At 50.1% G+C, this 27,474-nt stretch overlaps 2 protein-coding genes across 8 annotated transcripts in view; one reads left to right on the top strand and one right to left on the bottom strand.

The window, feature by feature from the left end:
* The first annotated feature begins 254 nt into the window (after positions 1–254).
* SLC46A2 (solute carrier family 46 member 2) lies at positions 255–10,549 on the top strand. 2 transcript variants are annotated; one of them, XM_011288491.4, is made up of 4 exons: positions 262–1,555; positions 3,001–3,084; positions 3,484–3,640; positions 9,644–9,850. In XM_011288491.4, the coding sequence occupies exons 1-4, from the start codon at positions 424–426 to the stop codon at positions 9,699–9,701; spliced, it is 1,431 nt and encodes a 476-aa protein (XP_011286793.2). In that variant the 5' UTR covers positions 262–423; the 3' UTR covers positions 9,702–9,850. The 2 variants fall into 2 exon arrangements, with proteins under 2 accessions (XP_019671898.2, XP_011286793.2); XM_019816339.3 differs by lacking the exons at positions 3,001–3,084; positions 3,484–3,640 and having other exon boundaries at positions 255–1,555; positions 9,644–10,549.
* Positions 10,550–13,324: 2,775 nt separating this feature from the next.
* The window catches only part of SNX30 (sorting nexin family member 30), a 118,615-nt gene continuing 104,465 nt past the window's right edge, over positions 13,325–27,474 (bottom strand). For 2 of the 6 annotated variants that reach the window (XM_045043953.1, XM_045043957.1), the window contains exons 8-10: positions 21,614–21,766; positions 20,086–20,141; positions 13,427–13,682 (exon numbers count right to left, since the gene is read on the bottom strand). In XM_045043953.1, coding sequence (XP_044899888.1) covers positions 13,442–13,682; positions 20,086–20,141; positions 21,614–21,766 — 450 coding nt within the window. In that variant the 3' untranslated portion in view covers positions 13,427–13,441. Of the gene's footprint in view, positions 13,683–13,887; positions 20,142–20,167; positions 21,210–21,613; positions 21,767–27,474 lie in introns of those variants that run through there. The other 4 variants (XM_045043954.1, XM_023242574.2, XM_023242575.2 and 1 more) reach the window with 4 other exon arrangements.

The following is a 27,474-nucleotide window of genomic DNA, read 5'->3' as shown; positions in this document are numbered from 1 at the left end:
TGCTCGCTGCCGGGAGGGGGTGGGGGGTGGGGGTCTCAGCCCCGGCCGCCGGGACAAGCTAGGGGAAGGTCGGGGCACGCCTGGCTGTGGGGCAATCGGCCCTCGTCAGGCGGCCGCGCTCGCCGGAGCAGCGTGACGCGGCGACCGGAGGGCGGCGACGCGGGGGGCCGAAACGGGCGGTGCGCTCCCCGGCGCCCGGCTTCCTGGGCGGCCGCTAGCCCTGCTCGGCCGGCGGGGGCGGGGACGGGGCGCGGCCTTAAAAGGCCGGGAGGAGTGGCCGTGCCCGGGGGTCACCGGCACAGGGTCGGCCGCTGTCACACGCGCCCCGGCTCGGCCCCGTCCCGCGCGCACCCGGGAGCACGGCGCATAGTCGCGCTCGCACCGAGTCCGGCCAGCCCTTCCGGCCCGTCTCCGAGAGCCCTCATGGGCCCCGAGGCCACCTGTCCGTGGAGCGGCCCCCTGCCTCGCCTCCGGGTGAGGACCTTGATCGAGCCCGTGGTGGCGTCCACGCAGGTGGCCGCCTCCCTCTACGAGGCGGGGCTGCTCCTCGTGGTGAAGGCGTCCTTCGGAGCCGGGGCCTCCTCCAACCACAGCGCCAGCCCGTCGCCCCGGGACGCTCTGGAGGACGAACAGCAGAGGGCCATCTCCAACTTCTACATCGTCTACAACCTGGTGGCGGGCCTGACGCCCCTGCTGTCCGCCTACGGGCTGGGCTGGCTCAGCGACCGCTACCACCGCAAGATCTCCATCTGCGTGTCCCTGCTGGGCTTCCTGCTCTCCCGCCTGGGGCTGCTGCTCAAGGTGCTGCTGGACTGGCCCGTGCAGGTGCTGTACGGGGCGGCGGCGCTGAACGGGCTGTGCGGCGGCTTCTCCGCCTTCTGGTCGGGCGTCATGGCCCTGGGATCCCTCGGCTCCTCCGAGGACCGCCGCTCCCTGCGCCTCATCCTCCTCGACCTGATCCTGGGCCTGGCGGGATTCTGCGGGAGCATGGCCTCGGGGCACCTCTTCAAGCAGATGACTGGGCACCACTCGGGGCAGGGCCTGGTGCTGACGGCCTGCAGCGTGAGCTGTGCCACTTTTGCACTTGTGTACAGCCTCTTGGTGCTGAAGGTCCCCGAGTCGACGGCCAGTCCCAGGACGGCGCTCCCCGCTGTGGATACGGTGTCAGGCACAATTGGCACGTATCGTACCCTGGATCCCGATCAGTCAGACAAGCAGGGTGTGGAGGGGTACCCTCCATCTCCCGGGAAAGCAGTGCCCAAAAAGACTGTCATCGCCCTGCTCTTTGTGGGTGCCGTCATATATGACCTGGCGGTGGTGGGCACCGTGGACGTGATGCCCCTTTTTGTGCTCAGGGAGCCTCTCAGGTGGAATCAAGTGCAGGTGGGCTATGGTATGGCAGCCGGGTACACCATCTTCATCACCAGCTTCCTGGGCGTCCTGCTCTTCTCCCGCTGCTTCCGGGACACCACTATGATCGTGATTGGGATGGTCTCCTTTGGGTCGGGAGCCCTCCTCTTGGCTTTCGTGAAAGAGACATACATGTTCTACATCGGTGAGTCTGGCATTCTCGGGGAGGCAGGACGAGGGCACGGCCGGCCCCTTGAGTCGTGGGGCCGACACCAGGGACGCCGTGGTCCGGGTGTCCCCGGCTCAGCAGCCGAGACCATACCCCCTGCCTAGGAAGTTACGAGGGAGACAGGATCATGTGCAGTTGAGTTCATCTGAGTTGTACTGTCTACTGGGCCATCTGTGTTACCTGCCGAAGTGGCCTCAGAGTGATGCCTGTGGCTCTGGGAGGTCAGCGGAGGTTGGCCGGTGGGGCCCGTGGTCAGGAGGGAAGGTTTCAGGTTGGCCTTCGGAGACGGGGTTGGATTTCTTCTCTCCAGTTTTAAAGGGATAAAACATTAAGGTAATCAGGCTGAAAAGGTCCCTTAATTAAAGTCATTTGGGGCCAAGCATGGGCTATTCAAAAATGGATAAAAAAAAAAGGCACAAATGCCTTCCACGACCAATGTAATAAATTCTTTCAAGGAAGCAGAATGAAGTTTCCACCTGAGGACACAGGTCGGACCACCACAAGCAGAGAGCTCTTTAGACCAATGTTGGAATAGAACTTTCTACACTGATAGAAATGTCCTAAATCTGGTCTGTCTGATAAAAGCAGCCGCACGCCATGTGTGGCTGTTGAGCACTTGAAATGGGGCTGGCACAACTGAGGACCAGAATTTTCAATTTGACTTGATTTGATTTTAATTAACTCATATAGTCACACGTGGCCAGTGGCTAACACATTAGAAAAAAACAACTCTACATGGTTATCAGAGGCTCTCCCTTGGCTGAGGTCACACATCTCAGAAGACACCTAACAAAATGGCAACTTAGGTTTGGCCGACTCCCAGATAAACGGGCCACGTGCAAAAGCCAGAGTACCCCTCTCCCCTTCCCCTCCCACCACCTCTACCTTTGTCCCCCCCTCCCCCCCCCCCCACTTAAACACACAGCACATTGGGATTAGGAATAAGGCATGTGAGAAGGAAAGGTGGTGGCGGCTGTACGTGTGGTATACACTCCTGGATGCAGTTTGCCAAAGTTCCTGGCACTGTCTACTAGAGGGCTTCATGAATGGCGACAGAAGACACCTCTGTCCCACGGACAAGGAGAGGAGCCTAAAGTCACTCCCGTGACATCAGCTCTACTTCCCTAGATGCCACGTAACTCTGCCGACGAAGACACCCTTCACTACCCGTCACCATGCCAGCTGTGCCCTGCCACCTCGCAGATGGGTCTGCGGCATCTATGGCACCGTCAGAGCTCAGGGGCTCAGCCCGCCCCGGAGAGGGTGTCAGCCTGCAGACGGAGAAACCACTCCCTGCGGGGCAAGCCCGTGGGGATTGTGGGGAGAGGGGGAGGTTCCCGGTGAGGCTTTTGCTTTTTCCGATTGACTCCTTGGCCAAGCCTGGGCACGACAAGGAGTGTTCTCTTGTGATTTCTTTCCAGCTCGAGCTGTCATGCTGTTCGCTCTCATCCCCATCACAACCATCCGATCGGCAATGTCCAAACTCATAAAGGACTCCTCTTACGGTGAGTGAAAGGAATCTCTCAGAAGTTCTCTGCCCGGCCGGTTTCAGAGCTGCTTGGCTTGAGGCATAGGGTTCGGACTTGCAAAAGGCCCATGAGACGGTGCCAGAAGCAGCCTTGGATACTCTAGGAACACTCCGGTGTCCATTAGAGCAGAGGGGGTGAAAACAGGAGGATGGGAGAGACTCAGAAAGTCGGTCACCGAAAAGCCACCGTCAAAGGAGGACACTGCTACCCGCAGGCTGCAGGAAGGAGCCAGGAGTCCCGCTGGAACGAGCCAAGACTGAGAGGCGGCCCTGGGAAGGATGCGGAGTCTCCTGAGAGCTCCCTAGAGACTCGGCTAGCAGCTAAAATGGAAGGGACAGCAACATATCTTCTTGGTAACCTCTGTCCCTTCCACAGGAAAGGTGTTCGTCATCCTGCAGCTGTCCCTGGCTCTGACTGGGGTGGTGACGTCCACGGTGTACAACAAGATCTATCAGCTCACCATGGAGAAGTTCGTGGGCACCTGTTTTGCTCTCTCCTCCTTTCTCTCCTTCCTGGCCATCATCCCGATTGGGTAAGAAAGGAGAGTCTGGTTTGGGCTGGGGCTTTTGGGCTTAGGTCAGGGCCTCTTGGACCCTCTCCAGTCTATTATCATAAAGAATTATTTATTTGCAGCATTTATGCAGTGGGTTCTGAGGGGGCTCTCCCATAAATAAGAAGTCCTCCTGTTCTCCCAAGCTAATAATCTGCCAATCTGGGAAACCCCCGAACTCGTAAATAATGAATAGAGGGCCACAATCAGCTGGTTACTTCCTGGCAGTTTTATACTTCCTTTTGATTAGAGGCTGGGATTAGATATCCTCTTGAACCACTCCAACGTCTTTTCTGAGGTCCTTTTAGAGGAGAATCATCCTGCCTCACTTCCTAGTATTCTCTCCACGCCCTCCAAGGGCTGGGCACCTGGCAGTGCCCCGGAATCTCACATGCCCCTGGACTGTGGGAGCTCCTGGTAGGACTTGAGCAATTCCTTTGATCTCTGTGGGGGAGTCGTCTCATTTATAAAATAAGAACACTCAGGTCAGGGAGATAACAAGCAGGAGGAAGGCTGGAGAAGCCCAAGAGAGGCAGTCTGCGGGGCGCCTGGGTGGCTCAGTCGGTTAAGCGTCTGACTTCAGCTCAGGTCACGATCTCGCGGTCCGCGAGTTCGAGCCCTGCGTCAGGCTCTGGGCTGATGGCTGGGAGCCTGGAGCCTGCTTCCGATTCTGTGTCTCCCTCTCTCTCTGCCCCTCCCCCGTTCATGCTGTGTCTCTCTCTGTCTCAAAAATAAATAAACGTTAAAAAAAAAAAAAAGAGGCAGTCTGGTTCCACGGTAAGAGCACTAGCCTAGGACATCACCAAGATGGTCTTTGACCAGCCCTGTCCAGCGTGAGTCCTAAGAGCAAACCATGTATGTGATTTTAAACCGTCTTGTGACGTTTAAAAATGGGAAGACGGGTGAAATTAATTTTAGTAACACATTGGACTTGACCCAGCATATCCAAAATACCACTCCAACATGTCATCAATTTACAAAATTAATCAATGAGTTGTTTTTTTTTTTTTTTTTTTTAACTAAGTCTCTGAAATCTGGTACGTGTTTTATGCTGATGGCACATCTCAGTTTGGACCCAGGTTGAACACATTTCAGGTGTTAAGCGGCTGGCATAGCTAGTGACCGCTACATTAGACAGCACAGCTTCAACCTGTTTAGGCCTGTTTACCCCTTCTCATTTAGTGAGGTCCTCTCAGGCTTGTATCACTCCCACCAGAGGAGAAAGGAATACAATAAACCTACCCACCGTAACATGAGGGATTTGATAAAGATTTGCATTTTATTTTATTTTATTTTTTTAATTTTTTTTTAATGTCTATTATTTTTGAGAGCGAGAGAGACAGAGAGCAAGCAGGGAAGTGGCAGAGAGAGAGGGAGACACAGAATCGGAAGCAGGCTCCAGGCTCCGAGCTGTCAGCACAGAGCCCGTCGAGGGGCTCGAACTCACAGACTGTGAGGTCATGACCTGAGCTGAAGTCGGACGCTTAAGCTTAACCTACTGACCTACCCAGGCGCCCCAAAGATTTGCATTTTTAAAGGGTCTGCCTGGTAGCACAGAGAAGTCTACACATCAATAATGGTGGCATTACAGGCAGCAGAATAGAAAATAACTGAAGGCAGGTTGAAAGAAGTGGGACGTGGATGGGGGGGAAGACCCTTGTTGGAATTCTCACATCACATCATAATGTAGGTCCCTGCCTACACAGAAGGTTGAGCCTCCTTAGACAGAAGCCATCAATAATGAAGGCTCTTTGCTCTATTTCGTAGTTGAGAAAAGAAAGATTTGAAGTGAAGGAAGGGAAGGAGGGAGGGAGGGGGATGGAGGGAAGGAAGGAAGGGAGGAAGGAAGGCAGGCAGGCAGCTGAGAATCTGTGTAAGCAGCGGTATGATTATGAGGGCCTTCTTGGCCCAGTTCTCATTTTTTCAAGGTGTGGGACTGAGCCAGACCTGTCCTCAGACTGCCCAGCCCTTAGGCCTTTTCCTGTGCCCCTATTTTCATGCGAGTCTTGGCTGAATGGGTTGGGCTTAGCTACCAAGACTTAGCACGCAACGCAAATCGGTCAGGAGCCCCAGTTTTTTGTCCAAGTGACTAATGGATTAGTAGCTGTGCCACTTGGAAGTTTACCCAGCCCTATTTGGCACACGGGCGAAATATTCTCATTAACCTAAACAAACAAACAAACAAACAAAGGAAACAAAAGAAAACCAGTCTGACTAATGGGTGGCACAGCTAGAGATATAAACGAACAAATGAAAGCCTTGAGAAAATAGCAACAGTCGTTTTCCTTCCCACAGTTTCGTTGCTTCTTGTGTGCGTACTAAGTGGGATCCTGTGCCTTTGTTAAGAGACTTCAGGGCACATGAAGGAGGTGGGCCGCCCTTGAACGTCTCACCCCAGTGCGCTGTGTAACACGCACTTGGACTTGGCCATACTTTCCGTGCACAGAGTCTTATATCACAGATGCAGGGACAGAATCTTGTATCAGTCGAGTAAGTATTTGAGTGCTTGCGTGAATGAGGCACGTTAAGTAATTGCTAATTATTTCCGTCTTGTGGCCATTCAGCAGTAAACAGACACATGTGCAAATAAAGCCTCATTCGCTGTATGCTAGAATCACCTAGAAAGGCTGAAAAAAATCACTGATGTCTGGATCCCACCCCCAGAGATTCTGACTCGGTTGATCGGGAGAGCAGCCTGGGCCCAGGCCTTTTTAAAAGCTCTCCGGGTTACTCGAATATACAACCAAAATTGAGGACTCTGGTATAAAGGGAGTGTTTCCATTACCTTTCCCTTCCGTGAAGTCACTAAATAAACGAGATCCTGAAAAACTCTTACAGCTAGAAGAGGCCAAGGCTGAACCATCAATCATCAAGTGACAGCGACAGGGAAAACCAGTAGAGCTTTCTAACCACAGAAAGAAAAGCTACGTTCCAATGACATAAAAGCCCAGGAAGGCATGTCAGAGCAGGGAGGCAGAGGACACAGTGGAGGCAGAAGGCGGGGAGGAGGGGTCCCTGGGTCAGAGCTGCCAACAGCCTGCTTGCCAGAAGGGACCGTGACCCAGGCCTGCCTGGTACCACAGTGAGCCCATTTCACGTGACTGTGAGAACCTGCCCTCTCCTGCTTGCTCCTCTTTTTTTTTTTTTAATGTTTATTTCTTTTTTGAGAGACAAAGCACAAGTGGGGGAGGGGCAGAGAGCGAGGGAGCCACAGAATCCAAAGCAGGCTCCAGGCTCTGAGCTGTCAGCTCCGACGCGGAGCTCAAACCCACGGACTGCAAGATCATGACCTGTCCGAAGTCAGATGAGCAACCTACTGAGCCACCCAGGTGCCCCACCCTCTTGCTCTTTTCTTGCAGTTGGGAGATGCTGAAGAAAGAACTTTCTGGCTCTGCCCATCCTCAACCCACTTGCCACTCTATCCCTCTCCTCCCTCCCCACCTGTTTCTTAGTAATAATAATAGCAACCCTGTAGCTAGCTCTTACCATGTGCCAGCTACTACTTAAAATGTTTTAATGAATTTAATCTTCCCCCAAAGCCCTCTGACGTAATTACTATTACTGTTCTGCAAATAACGATACAGAGGCGCTGAGGTATCACGTAACCTGCCAAAGGTTCAGAGCCCGTAGTAAGCGGCAGAGACAGGATTTGAACGCAGGCGGTCTCTGATCCTCTACACCGCACTGCTTCTTAGTAGAGTCACCAGGTGCCAGGGTGCCACCTGTGCCGTCTCCTTAGAGAGCTCCCTCCGCGGGCTAGCTGCGCTCTCCTGAATTCTTACCGGAACGGACACGCGAGCGGCCACCCTCTCTCTCCCCAACCTCCTCCTCACGGTCAGCTTCTGCAAAGGCTCGTGTGCACCTGCTGCCTGCGTCCTCACCGCCCACTCACTTCTCAGCCCAGACGTCCGAGGTCCCCCCTCGACCAGCAGCGCTCTTCTCACTAGGGCCGCCGACCACTCTTCAAAGCTGGATCCAGTGGACTCGCTCAGCCCTCATCTCACCCCACGTGATTTCTCCGCGGCCCCCGCACCCGTGCTCACTCTTGGCCGTCACTGGGCTTTCTCAGCACCTCATCACTTCTTCTCTACACACCTCCAAATGGAAGATTCTTTGGGGCTCTACTCTGGGTTCTCGCTTCATATGCTCTCTCGAAGCAATCTAAAGCACTTGTTTCAAGACTTCAAATTACCACCTGAGTTTCCAAACTTGGGTTTTTGACGCCTTCCTCCGCCTGCTCCCCCTCCAGCCTTTGCCGCCTCCCTAAATGGCACCACCACTCACCCGGGGGAGGAACCGTCACCGAAGTCTGCCCTCATCTTCACCTCCCACACCTCCAATCCGTCAGGCCTCACTGACTCTACCTTCAAAACGGTCCTCAAATTCATCCTGTTTTGTTTTGTTTTGTTTTGTTTTGTTTTTAAATCACTACTGCTACCACCCCTAGGCCAGAGCACTTGAACGACCGGATTAGCCTCTGGACCATTCCTCCCATGTCCACTCTTGTTCCCTCCCATCCTCTCTCCACCAGGTGCCCAGAGCAATTTCCTTCAAGTGTTTAAACAGAATCACATCATCTCCTGCTCAAAGCTCTGCTCTTGGCTTTCACCGCTGTTAGGATACAAACCCAATGTCTTCCCATGGACCACAAGGTCCTCTGTAACCTGGCTTTGCCAACCTCCGTAATTTCTGTTTCTGTCACTAACCACCCTCCGCGACCCCAGGTGTCAGCCCCAGGAGCCACCCCTCATGCTCTTCCCCCTTCTGCGCCCATGCCTCCTTCTTAACCCAACTAGATGTGGTCTTAAGCAGCATTTTCTCAAAAAGCTTTTGAGACAAATCCCTTTCTTAATCTAAATTAGGTCCTTTTATCATATGCTCCCAAAGCTTCCTCCATTTTCCTTCATAGCCTGATAGTTGACGGTTAGGGGTTATCTTTTTGTACGCTTGCCCACCAGACTGTAGGCTCCCTGAGGGGAGGAGCCATGGCCGTTTGGCTCAGCACATATCATCTGTGTCCAGCAGAGAGCCTGGCCTGTAAGAAGTACTCAAAAAGTATTTGTTTAATGAACGATCTGTTGGAAGGGTGTGGCACCTACTAGCCAGCATTGCTGGCCATCCGTATCCCAGAGCTGCCTGTTGGCTGACCATGAAGGCAGTGGCTGGCCATCGCCACCTGGCTTTGCTACTGGGGTCTACAGTAGGGGTCAGCCGCAGAGGCAGGGCTGCGACCTGGTGTCGGCCCACATCTGGACTTTCCTGCCAGCTCTTTAATACAATGAGTTTTGTCTCAAGTACAGTGCATATTCCTCCCTGTAGAGCTCTGGGACTCATGGAAGGTGGGACACCAGAGATTTTGGAAGTTCCCACAAAGCTTTCCCTTAGAAGGTTTGGACTTAAGTTGGCACCCCATCCAGCAGCTTCCAGGTGTTGACCATCAGCCAGGAAGAGGTTTCTGTAGCCTAGAAACTGAGGTTCCTAGAGCTCAAGCATGAGAAAACCGAGGATCCCAGAGGTGGAAGGACATGCCAAAGGTCACACAGATCCGAGACTTCAAGTCAGAGCTCCTAATTCCCAGGCCTCCCCTTTTTTTTTTTTTTTTTTTTTTTTTTTTTTTTTTTTTTTTTTACAAATATTTGAAAACAATGTAATGAGAATTTATGGAACAGATAAAGGGGCTATACAAGGACAGAAGATGAGGCAGCGAATTCTGCTTGGATTAGCCCAATTTTGATCTTGAAATACACATGGGAGTTCATCAGGCAGTAGTGAGATGGAGAGAGATTTCAGGAAAAGGAAAATGTAGATGCAAAGGGCTTGAGATATTATAGGGCTGGAATGGGCCATCTCTCCACTCAGAACAACATTCTGGGGACAATGGTCAGAGCCTCTCAGTCTATAGGTGATAAAAAAGGCGGCCATTGGCGGGAAGGAAAAGGCACACCCTTTGCCCCATTCCAACTGTTTGTCTTGTAATTCTTACAGCATCGTGGCCTACAAACAAGCCTCATGGCTGCAATATGGAGACATCGCAGAGAAATGAAGGTGCTGACCGACGGGAGCTGAAAACACCAGCAATGGCTTCTTTTGAAGTCAACAGAAGGGACTGGGTGCTAGTGACCAAAGCAAGCCACTGCTCCAAAACCCCAGGTTCCAGCCGGAGTTGGCTTGGGCATGAGCTGCTCTGGCTCAGGGGTCCCTGGCGGGTGGGGAAAAGCACTTTCTTGGTGATAGAACTTTCTCAGCTTTCAGACGTCCCTGTCAGAGGTTAGGTTCTGGGGACAGTAGAGGGTGAACTTCCAAGGGTTAGATGCAGGGGGCCGTGCGCAGTCACACGAGACGCATAAAGGGCTTCAGACAGCAGCCCCTTTTCTTCCAGGAGTTGGCTCTAAGGTACCACTAACTGGTCACCTGGGTGCCGTGCTGGGGGTCCCCCAGGAAAACTCAAGCCAAAGCATGCATTTTCAACAGCCTAGAGGGAGCGCAGAGGGGATGCTTTGTAAGAACTCCCAACAGTGAACATCAGCCAATATATACATATATATATATTTTAATTAAAATAAAACCTTGAAAAAAGCTTTCTTCCTTGAGGCCTTGTTAGCTGTGAACACTCAGGAGAGATTTGGGGCTCAGGCTCTTGGCTTCAGGGTAGTTTTACTGCCATCATTACTGTTGTTTTTAAGAAGCAAATATCAAACGACTTTCTTTAGTGACTATCATATGGCATATTTTCAGTCAACAATACTTCTTCCCAAAGTGGGCGGTGTGGAGAGAGAGGGCAGAGGAGATAGGCCAAGAGCCGTCTTATTTTGAGGTACCTATTTTTACAGACTATTTTACTTACACATAGAAAAACAGGCTCACCTCCAAATAAAATCAACATTTACTGTATGCGTGTGAATCGTTCTTCCCCGGCCAGCCTCCCTCTATAACTCCAGGCATGGCATTCTTATACGGGGGTAAAACTTAAAGCTAGGGAATGCATTTCAAGCTCCAAGCGTTTGGGCTCAGAGAGTTTACACCTCTGATCTCTTGCAGGGAATAAACAAGCCTTTCTGGCATGTCTTCTAAGGTCCCGGCACCATGCTAGGTGCTGAGTTACGGCAAGCACGTGACTGCTCATGCCCTGACAGAATGTTCTGTCCAGCAGGTGGAACAGACAGAACAGCTGGCAACCACATATCCTATAATAAGTGCTAGCATAAGGGAGCATCTAACCAGGTTTAGGAGAGCAGGGAAGGCTTCTCAGAAGAAGTGGACTACGGTAACCCTGGAAGGATAAGGAGTCACCCAGGCCAGAAGTTAAGGGACAGTCCAGGCAGAAGAAATAACAAGCTGGAAGGCCTGAAGGTGAAAATATCTTTTGATATAGGAATTCACTATAAGGGGAGCAAAGAGAGGGGGAGGGACAGGTACCAAAAGGCCAGAATCAAGACCAGGAGACTGGAGTGGTAGGGAGAAACAACAATACACATATAGAGCCTTAAAAAGAGTTTCTCTTTAATTTGTTTAATGTTTATTTGAGAGAGAGAGAGAGAGAGAGAGAGAGAGAGAGAGAGAGAGAGAGACAACAGGGGGAGGGGCAGAGAGAGAGGGTGACAGAGAATCCAAAGCAGGCTCCAGGCTAAGCTGTCAGCACAGAGCCCGATGTGGGGTTCAAACTCATGAACCATGGGATCATGACCTGAGCCAAAGTCAAGATGATTAGCCGACTGAGCCACCCCAGGCGCCCTGAAAGTTTCTCTTTAAAGTAACAGGGATAGCTGGTGGAAGATTTCACGCAGGAGTATGGAATGCGTCCTGGCATCCCTGAGAATGAACTGGGGCAGGAAGGGGCAGAAGGAGAGAGAAGACTTGCAGAAAGGACACAAGAGCAGAGAGTCTGGTAGTAACCCAGGTGACGGACAATGGCGGACTGACTTTGGATAAGATGTGAAGGTGCAGAACAGTAGAGGGACTTAGAGAAATCCTTGGGAGCTGGCGGTCAGCAGGAGTTGGTGACAGGTGATCTGCAGAGGGTGGGGCAGATGGAGGCAAGAATGCTCAGATTTGAGGTTCAGGCAACTAGGAAGAAGGCAGAGCCTCTCCCAGAGACAGACGACATGGGCGGAGGTGGGATGGGAAGTGGAGTTCAAGGCCAAGCTTACCTTGCTAAATTCTCACCGATTATGCTCCTTCCTCTTGGCTCCTTGCCTCCTGTCCCAGCCCCTGATCGGCTCCCCAACCCGGATGAATCTCATCATTGGCAGCTCCATTCCTGCTCCTGAAAAGCTGGCTTGGAGCATCCAGAAACATGTCCTTATTTGCTCACGCTCACCCACCATACGCTTGTGGGTTTTAGCCTGAGCTGGGCTCTCAAAGCCCCAGCACTGGCTCCTTTTCAATTTGTCACTAAGGTGGCAGTTTTGACCCTTCTCCACTTGCCCCAGGTCACCAATTCTTCTAACAGAGGTTCTAACCCCTTTGATCTTCTCAAAGTGTGGTTTCTGAACCAGCAGCTTCACTATCCCCAGGGAACCTGTTAGAGATGCAAATTATTTGGCTCCACCCCAATCAAACTCTAGAGGTGGGGACCAACAATTGGCGTTTTCACAAGCCCTCAAGCTTAAGAACCAATGGTATCTATGGGCCTTTCTCTTCTTAAGAATGTTCCCTGAGTCCCTCTCCTCCTCTTCCTGCATCCTTAATTTTTTTTTGTTTTTGTTGTTAAGTTTATTTATTTTGGGGAGGGGGGCAAAGAGAGAGAGAGAGGGAGAGAGAATCCCAAGCAGGCTCAGTGCTGTCGGCGTGAAGCCCGACTTGAGGCTCAAACCCACAAACCAGGAAATCATGACCTGAGCCGAAACCAACAGCCAGACACTTAACCAACTGAGTCTCCCCCCAGGCGCCCCCATCCTTAATTCTTGAGGCCCATAAAGCTCTGTCCCTGGTATGTTCCCCAAGTAATCTAGTCTACTCTCAGGGATTCCAGAACACTTTTTCCAACAATCTGGTCGACACCTCCACCTGGATTTCCTCAAACATAATTCCAAACCAAATTATTCTCCCACCTCACCATCTAAGCTACTCCAACCTTTACATTTTTCTCCTGATTGTTTTCACGTGTGAGTTAATGACGTCATCTCCCTGCTCCCAGGCTTGAAAACTCCGTCTCATCTCTGATCCCCTCCCCTCACCACAGAAATCTCTTAAATTCATCACCCTTCCTATCGCCCATTGCCACAACTTTTATGATCTATTCCCATCTGTTCCCCAGGGCTTCAGTCTGACCACAGTCCACCAGCCTACTATCTCCATCACCTTCTTAAAGCAGTTACGAGAAATATATACCCCCCCCCCCTTAATTTTCATTTGACAAAGCAAACGGGAAGGATTGTTATGGGAATGCTTGATATTTACGTTGGCCATATCTAAACAAGTAATAGAAGAGTCTTCCCGTAAGAGCAGTCCAGTCATCTAAGTGTTGGCAGACACATTGATGCTTTATATATATACACTATCGCCAAACCCATCAGCACCCACCAAGGGAAAGCACGTCTTCATTGCAAAGATCAATATACTGAAGTTCAGAGAAATGGGACTTGCCTAAAACCACAGAAGTAACGAGTGGAAAAAGCTGAGATCTGATCCCAAAGCTCTCTTATCCCGCCTTGCTGCCTCATTGTGTATGACTGTAGTCTTGGATTAGTGATGTCTACTGTCAGTAAGTTCAAGTGCATTTCCAGTACTTTGGGGTCATTAACCGAGCATTCTGGTCTCCCTTCGAAACACACTCTTGACACCCTAACGAACCACAGGCATTTCTTCTTGCCCAACAGATTTTTTAAAAGCATCAGGGCAGTTAAAAAAAAAAAAAATCAGGAAATGACTGGTCCTGACTGAGAAGATGTTGTGCTTTGCTATGGGATGGAGTAGGAAGAAATCCTCACGAAAGTACCTGGGCTGGCTGCCAGGCTGCCCGCCAATCACAGTGGTTGTGAACAGACACCAGGTAGTTTCTTCATTTCCCCAAATCGGTGCCAACCTGTGGGGTGTAGAAGGTAAACTGAGGATAAATCTACGGAGAAGTGGAGTAAAAATAGGTTAATTATATCTTTTTCCTGTTGCTCTGTATATCCTGATTCTTGCAGGCAAACTCATACCTCTTTAGAGAAAACAAGAAAACAAAATACAAGGCACACGTGTTTTCCTGTCGCGTAAAGTGTTATAAATGACAACACAATTCGAGGTAAAGAAAGCATCATTCGTAGGTTTATTGGTCCATTACTTTAAGTTAATTGAGGTAAAGAAACCTTTTAAATGTACAAGCTAATAGTTAACAAGCAATACAAATTCTTTTGTTTACCTCAAAATGTAATACTAATTTCATAGTAAACAATGGACAGATTTTTTTTTATACACAGATATATGAAAAAAAGTGGACAAAAACCTCGTGCCAGCATCAGAAAATGCAACAAAACTTTTTTTTTCTTTTTACAATCTCTGGGTTCCATAACAAAGAAAGAAAGAAAAACGTGACATTCTTTTTCAAGTTTGGTAGCTTCATGAAACAGAGACTTTGACCTGGGAATAAATCACTTTCTCGTCCACACACATTCTTGAGCACATTTTTTTTTTTTTTTCACAGCTTCTGATTTGGCTTATTGGCAGCATAGAGAGAAGAGAACACATTTACACGGAGGGAGGACTTCATCAATACCTTGGGCGGGGGGAGGGGTTCTTCTCAAATTTTAAATGTGAAGAATGACCTCTAAAAATAAGAAATACAGTCCACACTTTGGACATGACCTAAGCAAAAGTTTTGAATCTCTTTTTCAACAGTTAAAATGCAAGTCAGAAAGGTTGCTGGCAGTTTATTTTCTGGAAATCTATCAGATGTACATCATCTCTCAATGCATTCCCAATGCGCGGACATCGAGGAATCAGGCACACGGAAGTACAATGGTTGGGGGTGCCTACGGGACAGGACCAGACCTCAGGGGTGTCCAGGTGGTGGTGCTGACTGCTAACAGCTGCTGGTTTGTTGTCTGACGAAGGCCCAGCTGACACAGGTGTCTTTTTGTCATACAGATTCTCATCTTGTTGGCAATCTGCTTTCCCCTCCCCGTTCCCACACTGCGGAAAAAAGCCACCCCCCTTTTCTCCTTCCGGTACCATCGAGACTGAAGGGTTGGTCTGAGACTGTGAACAACCTGTTACTCAGGGGTGGGGACAGGTGTGACCTGCTCTGACCTGGCATGCAGGAAGCCCCGAATCACCTGGTGAGGGGGTGGCATTGCCAGGGACATGCGTGTTGCAATACTCCGTCACTGGTTTTAATAGTAAAAGCTCTATTAAAATGGACTAAAGAATCAATGGGTTTTAGGTTTTTGGCATTTCAACCTGTGGAGAATTTCTATCTGACACACGCTGCTCTGAGCCCCCCACCCCGCCCCCAGTTATCTTTTAAAAAACTGTTCCGCAGAATCGGGGTACACCATTAATATTGTCATAATCTAGAGTTCTCTGTATCTACGTGATTTGTCAATGCTGATACCATATATCCTCTACAATCAAGAGTGTGCCAAAAGGCACTAAGTTAATCTTTCACACTTTAACACACACACACACACACACACACACACACACACACACAAACGGTTCAGTGGTCCCTGTGTTTCCTTACATTATCAAAAATATCATTTGGCAATAGCAATACTTAGCTTTCTCTTCCCAAAAGGCAGCCCTAATTATGAACCTCACTTTCTTATTTCTTTAAGAGGGCTGAGGACTGGCTATGTTAGACCTCTAGCATTTAAGCGGAACAACTGATTACGTTTCTAAAAAATTCTTTCTATCCAGAATCTAAAACACACTAGTTGAAGAATAAGGCATATTAGTAGGTGTTGACAATTCTCAAAAAGTAGAGTTAGGCTTTCAACAGTCTGTGGCAATTTTAAAAGTCTGGATTTGTTGATTTTCAAGTGCTAAACACACAGAATGTTTCTATATAAGACAAATATCTTACTGGTTTGTTATTTTTTTCCAAAGTACTTATTTACAGGCTATCTATAGTAGTAAAAACTGCCTGAAGAACATATTTTTCTGCCACATAGAAAGGGTTAGACAGCCAGACCCGGAATGCAATTCAAACATACGATTAAGAAACAACGATCAAACTCCCCGCGACAAAGGCCTTTCCTCCACCTTTCCTAACGCAGATAGCTCTGTGCACGCTCTCATCCAGGCGACTATAGGGAGGCCAGACATGCTTAAAGCAGAAAGCTAACCACCTATTGGGTGGGCTGATGAAAAATCAGGTTCCTGGTTTATGCACTAAAAAAAAAAAAAAAAACAAAAACAAAAAAAAACCATGAGGAAGCAGAGAACAACTCCAACACACCCAGCTTGATAGGTCAGTCTGACCCAGGACATCATAACATTTTACTCGAATTTACTGATAAATGCCACCTGCCATCTGAATGGAGAAAACATAAGAGGCCATGTCCAATCTGTTGCCATCTTGAAAGTGAGAAGGCAAAGCCAAATTCCCAAAATGTTTTGTAAATGGGGATGGACTGCAGTGTTACTCCAGCCTGACAATTAGATTACTCAGTTTCCACGGGCCTTTGAGAGTAGGCATCCGGGAAGGTGGGCCGCAGGCTTGCTGTGCCCTGCCCTGAACACAGGCAGCCTCTCGTGAGCGGGAGCACCCTTCAGCGCAGCCCGAGGAGAGGCCAGGTCACCCCATCCTGACATCCAAACAGACGACGCCCACATGGGCCCAGGAGGCTGTGGCGATGTCTCTCTCCTGCCTGTCTCAGGGCAGAGGGTAGAGAAGGACCACTCTGCAGTGTAATGAATGGTATGAAAACAAAGCCAGGGGCCCGCGATGTCAATGCTCTTGACGGCAGGGCCAAGTCACTCGGACCCTGGGTGTGTCCCAGGCTGACACCTACCAGCCCAAGAGACACACTCCACTTGCAGACAGGCAGTCAGGTCACCATGCCCTCCTCTAAAGCAGGACTTCCTGTCACTTCAAAACAAAGGTGGCCTCACGAGAAATGAGCTGCAAGCGTGCATTTAAATCCCTCGTGTGGATGGCGACCGGTAAAACATTTAATTCGACAACATGTAGAACACGCTCCAGGTGTGGCTGAAATTTGGCATGAAGACAAACAATGTTACATTCACCACGACCCCCGGAGTCGTACTGGCTTTTGTTGTTTCACCTAAAGGAAGGTGACTGGTGAGTTCAACAAGCAGCACAGTGAAATACGAGCCAATCATCTCCATAATTGCACTTATCTGAGGTCACTGGGAATCATTAGTAAGTCTTATTAAAGGACAAAACCCAGCCCCAAACCTGGCTGTGAAACGTGTTCCCTCCTCCTTCAGGAAGAACAGAGGTTTTTTGGCTCTGGGCAGAGTAGCCTAGGATCCCCTTGTGGATCCACCACATGATAAGGAAGACCGCAGTGTCCGTATCTGCCACAAAGCACAAGTGCTCCCTTCAGCACCAAGTGCATCTCTAAAATCTGCTCAGTTTCTAGGAATCCTCTCCTCTTCTGCCTTAGCCTGGATTTTTAACCTGGGTGAATGAACCCTTCACTTCCCGCACCCGAGAGGCAGTTGATAGGCGTCACTCTGCATTCGGCTGCCATGTGCCCAAGACTCAAAACCTGTCCAAGTCTGTCTGCCTGAGGTCAAGCGTGTCCCCAAGCAAAAGCCTCCTGGGACACAACTATGAGAGAGGAGGCAGTGATCTCAGCACCACGACTTTGTGGAGCCAAGAAGGACGGGGTGACGAAGCCTCTACGAGGCAGTCTTCGGCACGGAAGTCTCCGGTCACACTTCTCACAGGGAATCCCCTTCATGCTCACAGAGATGAAAGGGCAGATGCCTGGGACTCCTGACCCGCAGAGGCTGGACGAGCCGTGGGGGTCGGGGAGGCCTGGGGAGCCTCCTTCACTGCCTACCGTCCCTTCTTCCTGGGCCTCCTCACCTCATCTGCCGCCAGCCTGAAGGAAGGGGCAAGCGTCCCTTCTCGGGCAAGACCATTTCTCCAGGGGAGCCTGGAACATATTCAGGTTCTCCCGGCTCTGGCGTCAGTGTCCCAGCTCTCCCTGGTGTCTTAAAGCACAGAAACATCACATGGCAAACAAATGGAGAAAGACAAGCCGCAAGATGCCCGAGTCCCCTCCGAGCTAGTCTTCTGCCTCCAATAACGTAAGGAACGACCGCGTCCCCCCTCCACTCCCTTCCCGTATGTCCCAGAGAGGAGCCCCATGACTGTTTTGAAGGGTTGCCTTCTTTTCCAACTAAACTTTCCACGGGAATGCTCCTGGGCTTTGGCAACTAGCGGCAGATGAGATCCTGGTCTTCCCATCAACTCTTTCCACGATTCTTTCCAAGCACTCACGACACCGGACAACGTTTTTAAAGCACGCATTCCACAAGGCAAGGCTTCGCACGTTCCTGGAGATGAGCGCTCGCTGCTGGGTCAGTTTAGTGCCTTCCACGAAATATCAAGAGAGGGCCGTCAACCCGTTATTGGATATACACCCTGTTCTACCAGCAAGCTGTCAGCTTGGACCCAGACGTCCATCATCCATACCCGCACCAACGTGATGGCTTAGAGGTAGCATGAAACACGGACTCACCACTTGGGCTAGATGGCCTGTCCTTACCCTTCTGCTTCGATGAATCACTTCTAATTGTACCAAACAAAAATTCACATCGCAGGATTTGAGAACGGCGTGAGGGGGTCTGACGGTGCAGGCAAGTACCGACGGATACAAAAGTTCTAACTGAAACCGTGACTTCCTCAAAACATGAATGAAACAGAGCCGAACTGTTCTGTGCTGGCCTACTGCTGCACCCCTGGCATCACGGCAGTGGCCACCCGAGGTCAACGCCGCGGGCGCGAGGGGGTGGAGGAACCTCGACACGCTGCACGCGGCCGGGTACCTGCGGGTTACGCCCCGCGTGTGCGCCAGCGCCTCGGCCCGGCTGCGTCGCGACAAGAACACTAACTGCCTCTTTGAGGCTCAGGTTGATCATTTTACGGGGAGATGAGCCACAGACGGGAGAGCGCAAACGCGGCATAGGTAGCTTCACTTCAGGAGGAAAGAAAAGGAGTTGGAAGATAGATCCTCTTCGTCGGTTTCGTGTCGGTTTGAAGACTTGAGATGCGGCCAGTGGTCACTGGGGAACGTGGCTGCAAGTTGAAGAGGTTTTAGCTTATCGAGAAGCAAAGGGCTCGCTGTTAGCACTTGTCATCTTCGAGGCCCATCCAGGTACCGACTTTTCTTTCCGACCAGGGACTATCGAGGGTTAAAGCACTTCATATGGAACATGCACACGGAGTTCCCAGAACCTCCACTGTGTCACTACGGCACACCAGCCTCTCAACAAAAGGCCGCCCAAACACTCGGTGGACGTGGTAGGAGACACTAAATTAGGAGTTCTGGGTGAGGTAAAGGCAGACGGCACAGAGCAGACGTGGAGATGGGGCCTAGTATATGCCCACTGACCCCAGTTACTGGGAGCTACTCTGACCTCAGACAACACGGACTTCCCACCACGGGCCTCAGCTCTACTCTGACGACACTGAACAAGCAAAAGAAAAACACTGAAGAACTTCACAGAGAAAAATGCACCCCCCCCCCCATTTTACACAAAAAACAGTTTCCAATCTACTGCATTCTAGTGTCAGAAACAAGTTTGGGGAGCACTGCCCCCTCGGCTCCCCGAGGTATCGCACGAGGACAAGGACACTGGCTTGCTCATTTGGGCACGGACGCATACAGACGCTGATATAAATGGTCCTATGTGAACCAGGAGCCACAAAAGAGGTGCCACTCGTCACAAGCAGGCAGCAGGCCACACTCACAGCTATAGGCCACTGTACATTAAGGACTTTCCGTGGAGGTGCCAACACCCCCTTCTAGGCTGAGACAAGTCGATGCCCACACAGGTCAATTCCAGAGTCCCCGTGTGTCTGTGGAAAACGAGAGCTGCCCTCTGTGCCCGCCTTCCTCGTGTCCTGGAAAAGCAAGAACCGGGCTCTCTTCCACCGCAGGCAACCATGCTGTCCCCAAACAGGAGACTGTAACGAGATGTCAGAACGTCAGCTGGGTTGTCTCGTCCCTCAGCTGCAGATCTTAGTGTTCCAGATTTAATGGGCTCCTTCACAACACGGAGGTATGCTTCTTTCGCTGAGAGATGATTATAGCCTTACAGACTCCACCAAGGAATAAATACTAACGGAGAACCACTGTCAGACAAAGGTGGGTGGGGGGCGGGAAGGGAGAGAAATACACAAAGGAGAGATGACTCTGTGGCTGTTTTCTCAGTGCCACCTCTCTGGCACTACAGGGACGTCCTGGTATGGGGTGCCATGCCCTGTGTAGGTAGAAGAGTCTCGGTCCCAAGAAGGAACTTACTTGGCCTCTGGTTTCTCCTGTAGTAGTGGAATAATCGACTCCCATGCCATGAGGCACTGAAATGACAACACACACACACACATTTTCAACATCAGATTTTAGGATCAGGTTCTTAACTCTTCTCTGAGCTACCCTTTTATTGTTAGTCCCACCGGGTGACCTCTGTCTCATGTCTTGTCTAAGTAATGTACGTACATAATGTAACATCCGAGGTCTACGTGGATTATCCATCACTATTAGAAACTGGGGACGTGGCCGGTGTTTGCTTTGAATATATCATCCCCATCTCTGAGACGAAAGACAGCGGGGTCTCTATGAGGCCTTAATGTACCGTCCACACAGCTCACAGCTGGCAGAAATTCTTTCCCTTCAAAAAGCAGAAAAGATGGCAAGCTGCAAGCCCTCAGGAGGCTCTAGGTCCTCAGCCAAGAGGAAGACTTGCTCCAGGTGTGGGTAGGACTTGCACAAGGATGTAAATGATGGTGATGTGAGCCAGCCACCTGACTCAGAGTGGGTGGAAACCCCACGCCTCCTTACTGACCTCAGATGTTTTGCTTGAACGGGCCACTCTTAGATCTCCCAACAGGGAATATAGGGGGAGGAAACTCTACTTACTGCATTTCCTCGGATCCAAACATCATCATGTATCTTACATTCACTATTGCTAGTCCTCACAACTCCATGCAGTAGGATCATTATTCCTCATCTCTCTCTCTCACACACACTTCATATGGAGAAGATGAGACCCAGAGTGGTTACGTAACTTGCCTAAGACACGCAGCTAGTAAGTGGCCAAAGCGGATATTCTTTCCACTGCAGCAATCCCCTTTCATTCCAGATCCTTATGAAGGGCCAAGAACCTAAAGACTGGCACTCTCCTCTGAGAGCACCCTACTTGGCAAAGTGATCCTCCCTTTGAGCAATCTCTTGCATAAAGGGCACAACAGAAGAACCACACAAGACCTTGTGTAGAAGGAGCTCGGGGTGAAGCAGGTCTTTGTGCTGAGTCATTTGGGAAGGAGTTCTGAGCAGGTAGGAGGAGAGAGGCATCCTTTGGTCAAGTTGGGGAGCGGAGTGGATCCATGTGGAGCATGGATTACTCCATGCTTCCTTCCTTGGTGACTCTGAGGTTGGAGTAGAAACTAGACTCAGACCCTACCCCACGTAAGGGAGCCCCAGGAGCCTCAAGGAGCTTGCTTTCAGTGAGAGACCCCAGGGCCCTCTGGGTCCTGCTCTCTCCCTAGACTGCAGGCCTGCTGACTCTGGGGCGCAGCTAGCCGCCAGGCCCAAAGGGCCCGGGAGAAGAGAACTGCCGCTTCCGTGAGCAGCGTGTGCACGTGAATGCCCTGTGGGCACCCCCACGGGGGCCTCTGCTCCCAAACCTGGCGCCGCATCTCGCACAGTGGGGCAAGGACCCGCAGGGGTGGCTGCTGCTGGATTTCGGGCAGGCCCTTGCCCCAGGCTCTCTCTGGCTATTAGACGTGCTTCCTCACTGAGAGGGCTGGGGTCTTGCCAGCACACTCATTACCTTCTCGTAGTATTGGATGTTCTTGTCGGCCATTCCCATGAGCAGCTGCCGGAAGTCCTGCCTCTTGTTGCTCTGCCACCGCTCCATGTCGGCTTTCAGATCAGCGTTGAAACACTCCATCCGATCCTGACATTTCTCAACATCTGCCGGCACCTGGAAGGGGAGTGCATTAAAGAGGTGCTCTGTACATGTAACTTGGTGACTCATGCCTCGAGCTCCCTTGCACGAGGCCAAATCACTACATTAAATGCCATAAACACACTCCCTCCTCGGCGGGGGGTGGTGAGGGGCATTTATTTGAAGGCAGAGCCTTGGGTTTTCAGGTCTAAGAAGGAATTCCGAAAAGTGCTATCCTGACCCAAGTCTTCGAACCCATCCAAGCACAGCAGAGACTCATGGGGAAACACCCCACCCCCACCCGTTTATAAACAGGAAGAAACACTGCAATACAGAGTCCAATATCTTTGGTTCCCCCTTTTTACCCATCCCTATGTAAAAACGCGTGTAGATTTTGCACTTATTGGGCACTTATTGGGCATTGCTCTACTATTCTCCTCGGTCCTGTAATGAAACCAGAAAAGGTTTTCCTGTATCATAGGAGCTATTCCCTTACTTGTGACATTTGACAATGCCTACCCTCATTCATCACAGAATTAATTGTAGTAAGATTACTGGCCCACTGCTCCTCTGAACCTCACTTTACAAGTAATCTAGAGACCTGTCTCTGCTCCCCCAGAGAGCAGATAATCAAAAATGATGAGTCAAAGTTAGGTTAATTCTGAGGAAACAGGAAGAAGATCACTTAGGCATGTCGAAAGAATCTGAAACATGAAGAAAAATATAGCAGGCAATTTCAACTTTTACTTAAAGAAGTTTAGACTTTTGCTTTGCTCTGGTGAGTTCATCCATCCTACACAGTCGGAGGGCCTTGTGGCTACTCTGGTCCCCAAAGCACAAAGCTGGCTCCTCTCCTCACTCAAGAGCACCACAAGCCTCTGAGGGCTGCCAAGGGGCCGACATACCTAAAACTGGGTCAGACGCCCACCTGCCAGATGCTTCCGGACAAAAAAAATGAGGCCTTGTACATTGTAAGTACTGAGGCCTGTGACCCCAAATGTCTCCAAGCTGTGGGGCGCCATGAGGGGTCAATCCCTACCAACCTGGGAAGTTTCATACTCAGGCCTTACAGGCAAGTAGAGGACCCAGAAAAACCAATAAAGGGAAGGCAAAGGCTGAGGAAGCCGGACACATTCAGGGCTTCCAGAAGGGCCGAGGGCCACACAGAACGTGTGGAGATGGCTGCAGACGCGGGAGCAAGGAACGTGAGCAGCCAGGGGCGGGGGTTTCAGGCTGGCCTGGCATGGGGTCTGAGCTTGGGTGAGGCAGAAGGAGTTGGGAAGAAAGAGACAGAGAGAGGCATCCCGGGAAACTTAAAAGTAAGGAACTTTTCTTTGAAGAGGGAGAAAAGCCTTTTCCAAAGCGCTGAGGTTCTGGAAGAAGAAAGAAAAAGGACTTGACTTTTTCTTCTGATGCCATGACTGACGTCTCTCTGCCTTTCGCTGCTGCCTCACCTGTCACTTGTTGCCCACCTCGGTGGGGGGGGGGGAAGTGAAGACCAAGCGAGCCCCCGCTTTGCCTCTTCGGAGCGGAGCCTTCCCCAGGAACACAGTGACCCAGCCTCAGCGGAGGCCCCGTGAGCCAGCGTGTCCGGGCCTCACTCTCCAGCAGGCACAGTCCACCTCCCTTATTCCTCTCCTGGCTCCTGCGCATTTCAGCATCAAGGTGCAAGTTCCCTGGAGCAACTTCCTCTTTGCTTAACAAAACTGCTGTGGCCAGGAGGGAAAGCAAAGGTCTGAAAAGGGAACCTGGTCAGGGCCCGCTGAGAAGAGGGAGGCCAGGGTCTCTGATACAAAGGAATTCTTTTCTAGGAAAGATTCCCAGGTCGGTTCTGAAGACGGGAATTCTGGTTGACCCACAAAAATTAAGAGTCAAGGGGCAGCTGGGTGACTCAGTCGGTTAAACGTCTGACTTTTGATTTCAGCTCAGGTCACGATCTCACAGTGCGTGGGTTTGGGTCCCCGTGTCAGACTGCACTGACAGTGTGGAGCCTGCTTGGGATTCTCTCTCTCTCTCCCTTTCTTTCTCTGTCCCTCCCCTGTTCATGCACACGCTCTCTCAAAATAAATAAATAAATATTTTTTGAAAGTTAAGACTCAAAACCATGGCTCTGGATTTTATGATTACCTGAGCCTCAATTTGGGAAACATTTGGGACTCATCATTTTCACGACGTACTCTGTGCTTGGCACGGAGGAAGACCGAGGTACTTTGCTCTCGGTAGATGGCTCTCGTCTCAGGGTGCCTACAGTTGAGCTGGGAAGGCACTAAAGGTGCCTGGACATCAGGGTGAGAGGTTACTGGTACCTTCTCTTCACCCAGCCCCGCGGTAAGCACGCTGAGGGGGACCTGGACAGCCAGTGCAGTTGGATGAGGGATCAGGCCTCCTTGAAGAATCAATCCCGCTGAGGAGACAGTGGGAGGAGGGCACTCCAGAGTGACAGTATGTACAGGTGAGAGAGGGAGACAATGCCTGGGCCCACCTCAGGAATAGCTCACAGGCTACAGTGCCCACAAAAGCATAGAGAGAGAACGCCAGCCAGCAAGATGGCGGCAGGGGTGGCGGCGGGGGGAGTGGTACAGAGTAAAGAACAAGAAGGCTGGGTTCCTGAGGCCAGGTTTGGTCAGCTGCCCCCTTTTTTGGAAAATAGAAAAGCCTGTGCTTCCTCTAACTATACAAACAGTTCTAGAGCCAGACTTCCAGAATTTGAATACCACAGGTACCACTTCCTAGATGGGTGATGTTGGGCCTCTCCATGCCTCAGCTTCTGTTTCCGGATAATACCAACCACCTTATAAAGTTACTATGAGGTTGAACAAGATAATATACATAGAATACTTGGTGCCCGGCATAGATTAAATGCCCCCCAAATATTTCTTAGTTCGGATCAGTATCGATATTGTAAATTGCTATTCTTACAAGATGTAAGTGCATGTGCCTAGCCCCTCCAGCAAGAATGAACATTATGAACTTTATTCCATGTCATACAAAAAGGTTTCTTTTTTGTCTTCCAAATATAAAACATTATTAAATATATTCTTTCATACTTTGCACCACTCTTCACCCATGCTACCTCACCCTGAGATTTCACCAGAGATCAGAGATGAGTCAACACCAAAATATACTGGCACGAGATCACCCCAGGTGCCCTGCAACCAGGGTGGCAGCTGTAACGCAACAAGGGAGACGGCAGATCAGACTAACCTGGTGGAGACACAACTGACAGATGTGGCAACCCACTGCACGTGAGAAATAAGACACAGCTGTCAGAGAGGAGCCTGAAGTTTACAGTCTGGGTGACTGGGGGGGGCGACAATGCATCGTGGGGCTCAGGATAAAGGACAGGTCCGTGGACCAGAAAAAGGAGGCAGCTACAGCCACGGGAAGGGTGAGCCCCACCCCCCGACCCAAGAGGGGGCTGAGACAACTCAACCATAGCAACCACCTGGTTTGAATATGGACAAAGGACTTAAATGGATATTTATCCAAGGAAGATCTACAAATGGCCAGCGAGCCTATTAAAAAATCACTGCACATCCCTAATCATCAGGGAAATGCAAATCAAAACCACAGTGAGAACCACCTCAAATCCACTAAGACGGCTACTACAACAACAACAAAATAAGTGTTGGCCAGGATGTAGGAAATTGGAACCCCTGCACTTGTGTAAAACTTTAGTACGGCACTTCCTCAAAAAAACAAAAATGGAGTCACCATATGATCCAGCAATTCAACTTCTTTTTTTTAAGATCTTATTTTTTTTTAATTTTCTATTTAAAACATATTTTTTAAGGTTTATTTTATTTTTGAGAGAGAGAGACAGAGACAGAGGGCAAGCAGGTGAAGGGCAGAGTGAGAGGGAGACACGGAATCTGAAGCAGGCCCCAGGTTCTGAGCTGTCAGCACAGAGCCCAACGTGGGGCTCAAGTTCACGAACCACAAAATCATGACGTGAGCCAAAGTTGGATGCTAAACTGAATGAGCCACCCAGTTGCCCCTATTCTTATTTTTTTAAGTTTACTGAAAGAGAGAGAAAGCAAGAGGGAGAGAGAGAGAGAGAGAGAGAGACAGAAAGAGAGAGAGAATCCCAAGAAGGTTCCACGCTCAGCACAGAGCTGGACACGGGGCTCAATCCCACAACCGTGAGATCATGATCTGAGCTGAAATCAAGAGTTGGATGCTTAACTGACTGAGTCACCCAGGTAACCCTAAGATTTTATCTTTAAGTAATCTCTCCACCCAGGGGGGGTTGGAAATCACAACCTCAAGATCAAGAGTCACGTGCTCTACTGACTGAGCCAGTCAGGCATCCCTGGCGATTCCATTTCTGAGTGAATACTAAAAGACTGAAAGCAGGATCTCACGGAGATATCTGTCCTCCCATATCCACTGCAATATTCACAACAGATAAGGGTGAAAGCAACTCAAGCATCTGTCCACAGATGGATGAATAAACAAAAAGGGGTACAGACATACAGTGGAATATTCTTCAGCCTTAAAGAGGAAGAAAATTCTGACATGCCACAACATGGATGAACCTTGAGGACATTTTGCTGAGTGAAATAAGCCAGTTATGACAACAAACGAATATTATATGATTCTACTTACAAGAGGTGATAGAGTAGTCAAACTCCTAGAGACAGAAAGCACGATGGTGGTTTCCAGGGGCTGGGAGGAGGGGGAAATGGGGACTAATTTAATGGGTACAGAATTTCAGTTCCTCAAGATAAAAAAAGTACTCTGGAGACCCATTGCACAACGGTGTGGATTTACTTAACATGACTGAACTGTACACTTAAAAACAGTAAAGACGGTGATTTTGGTTATGTGTATCTTGCCATGATGCAAAAATTTTTTAATATATGGGGAAACCAAAGAGAGGGTTGGAGGGTCAAAGGGTGGAATTCATGGAGAAGCCTAAATCTGTAGGGTTAATAAGGGGATCAGCAAAGGATACTAAGAAAAATGAGCCCAGAAGCAGGAAGGAAGTCAGAGTGAGCAGAGCCATAGAAACACAAGGATGGAGAAGGAGGAGAGGGGAGGAGGAGGTGAAGGAAGGAGGAGGAGAGGGGAGGGTGGAAAAGAAGGGACCAAGAGGAACCAGGAGTTGGGATGAGCTGTCTGAAGCAACCAGCTACTGAAGGTGCCCAACTTAATGAAGAGGAAGGCGGCTGGCCCGCACACTCAGGCTCCCGGTGTTCCCCCTTTTGTTTCTTCCTGGATGGTGTCCTTGTAACCATCGGTTCGCTGACCAGGGACAACCAGCATTGCTCATCTGTGTTTTAATTTTTTGACTGAGGTGTCATCAGAGTTGTGCTATCTTGTGTCTGAAGGACGTGGCAATCGTGATACCCAATGCTGACGGCTGGCTGTCACTTATCACAAGACACGAACAACAGAAAAAAATCACCAGGTAAGACTCCAAAAGATAACACCTCTAAGTAGATAACAAGGCTGCGTTTGTCACAGTGGCTCCCTTCTCTCTCGTGAGAATTTTCGTTACAGAATATGGGTTGTTGGAGGGATGGGAGAGGGGTAATGTGGGATGAGCTCAAGCATTTTTGTGGGTTTGGGAGCAGGGTGGGAAGGAAATTCACATGAATATGTTGGCGTCGAAAGGAGTCTTCCCTTCACGTTCACTCCTATTGTTCGTGTTAGCGTATAAGCTTCCCGTCCAGTTTGAAATGCAATTCCTCAGCCCCTCTTTGTTTCTAGTAGCAGCTTTGCTGTCCTCCCTGGCTTCT

Source organism: Felis catus, chromosome D4, assembly GCF_018350175.1.
Source record: "Felis catus isolate Fca126 chromosome D4, F.catus_Fca126_mat1.0, whole genome shotgun sequence".
NCBI classification, from domain to species: domain Eukaryota; kingdom Metazoa; phylum Chordata; class Mammalia; order Carnivora; family Felidae; genus Felis; species Felis catus.
Note: the sequence above shows the minus strand (reverse complement) of the source record. Positions and strands in the feature narration are given on the sequence as shown.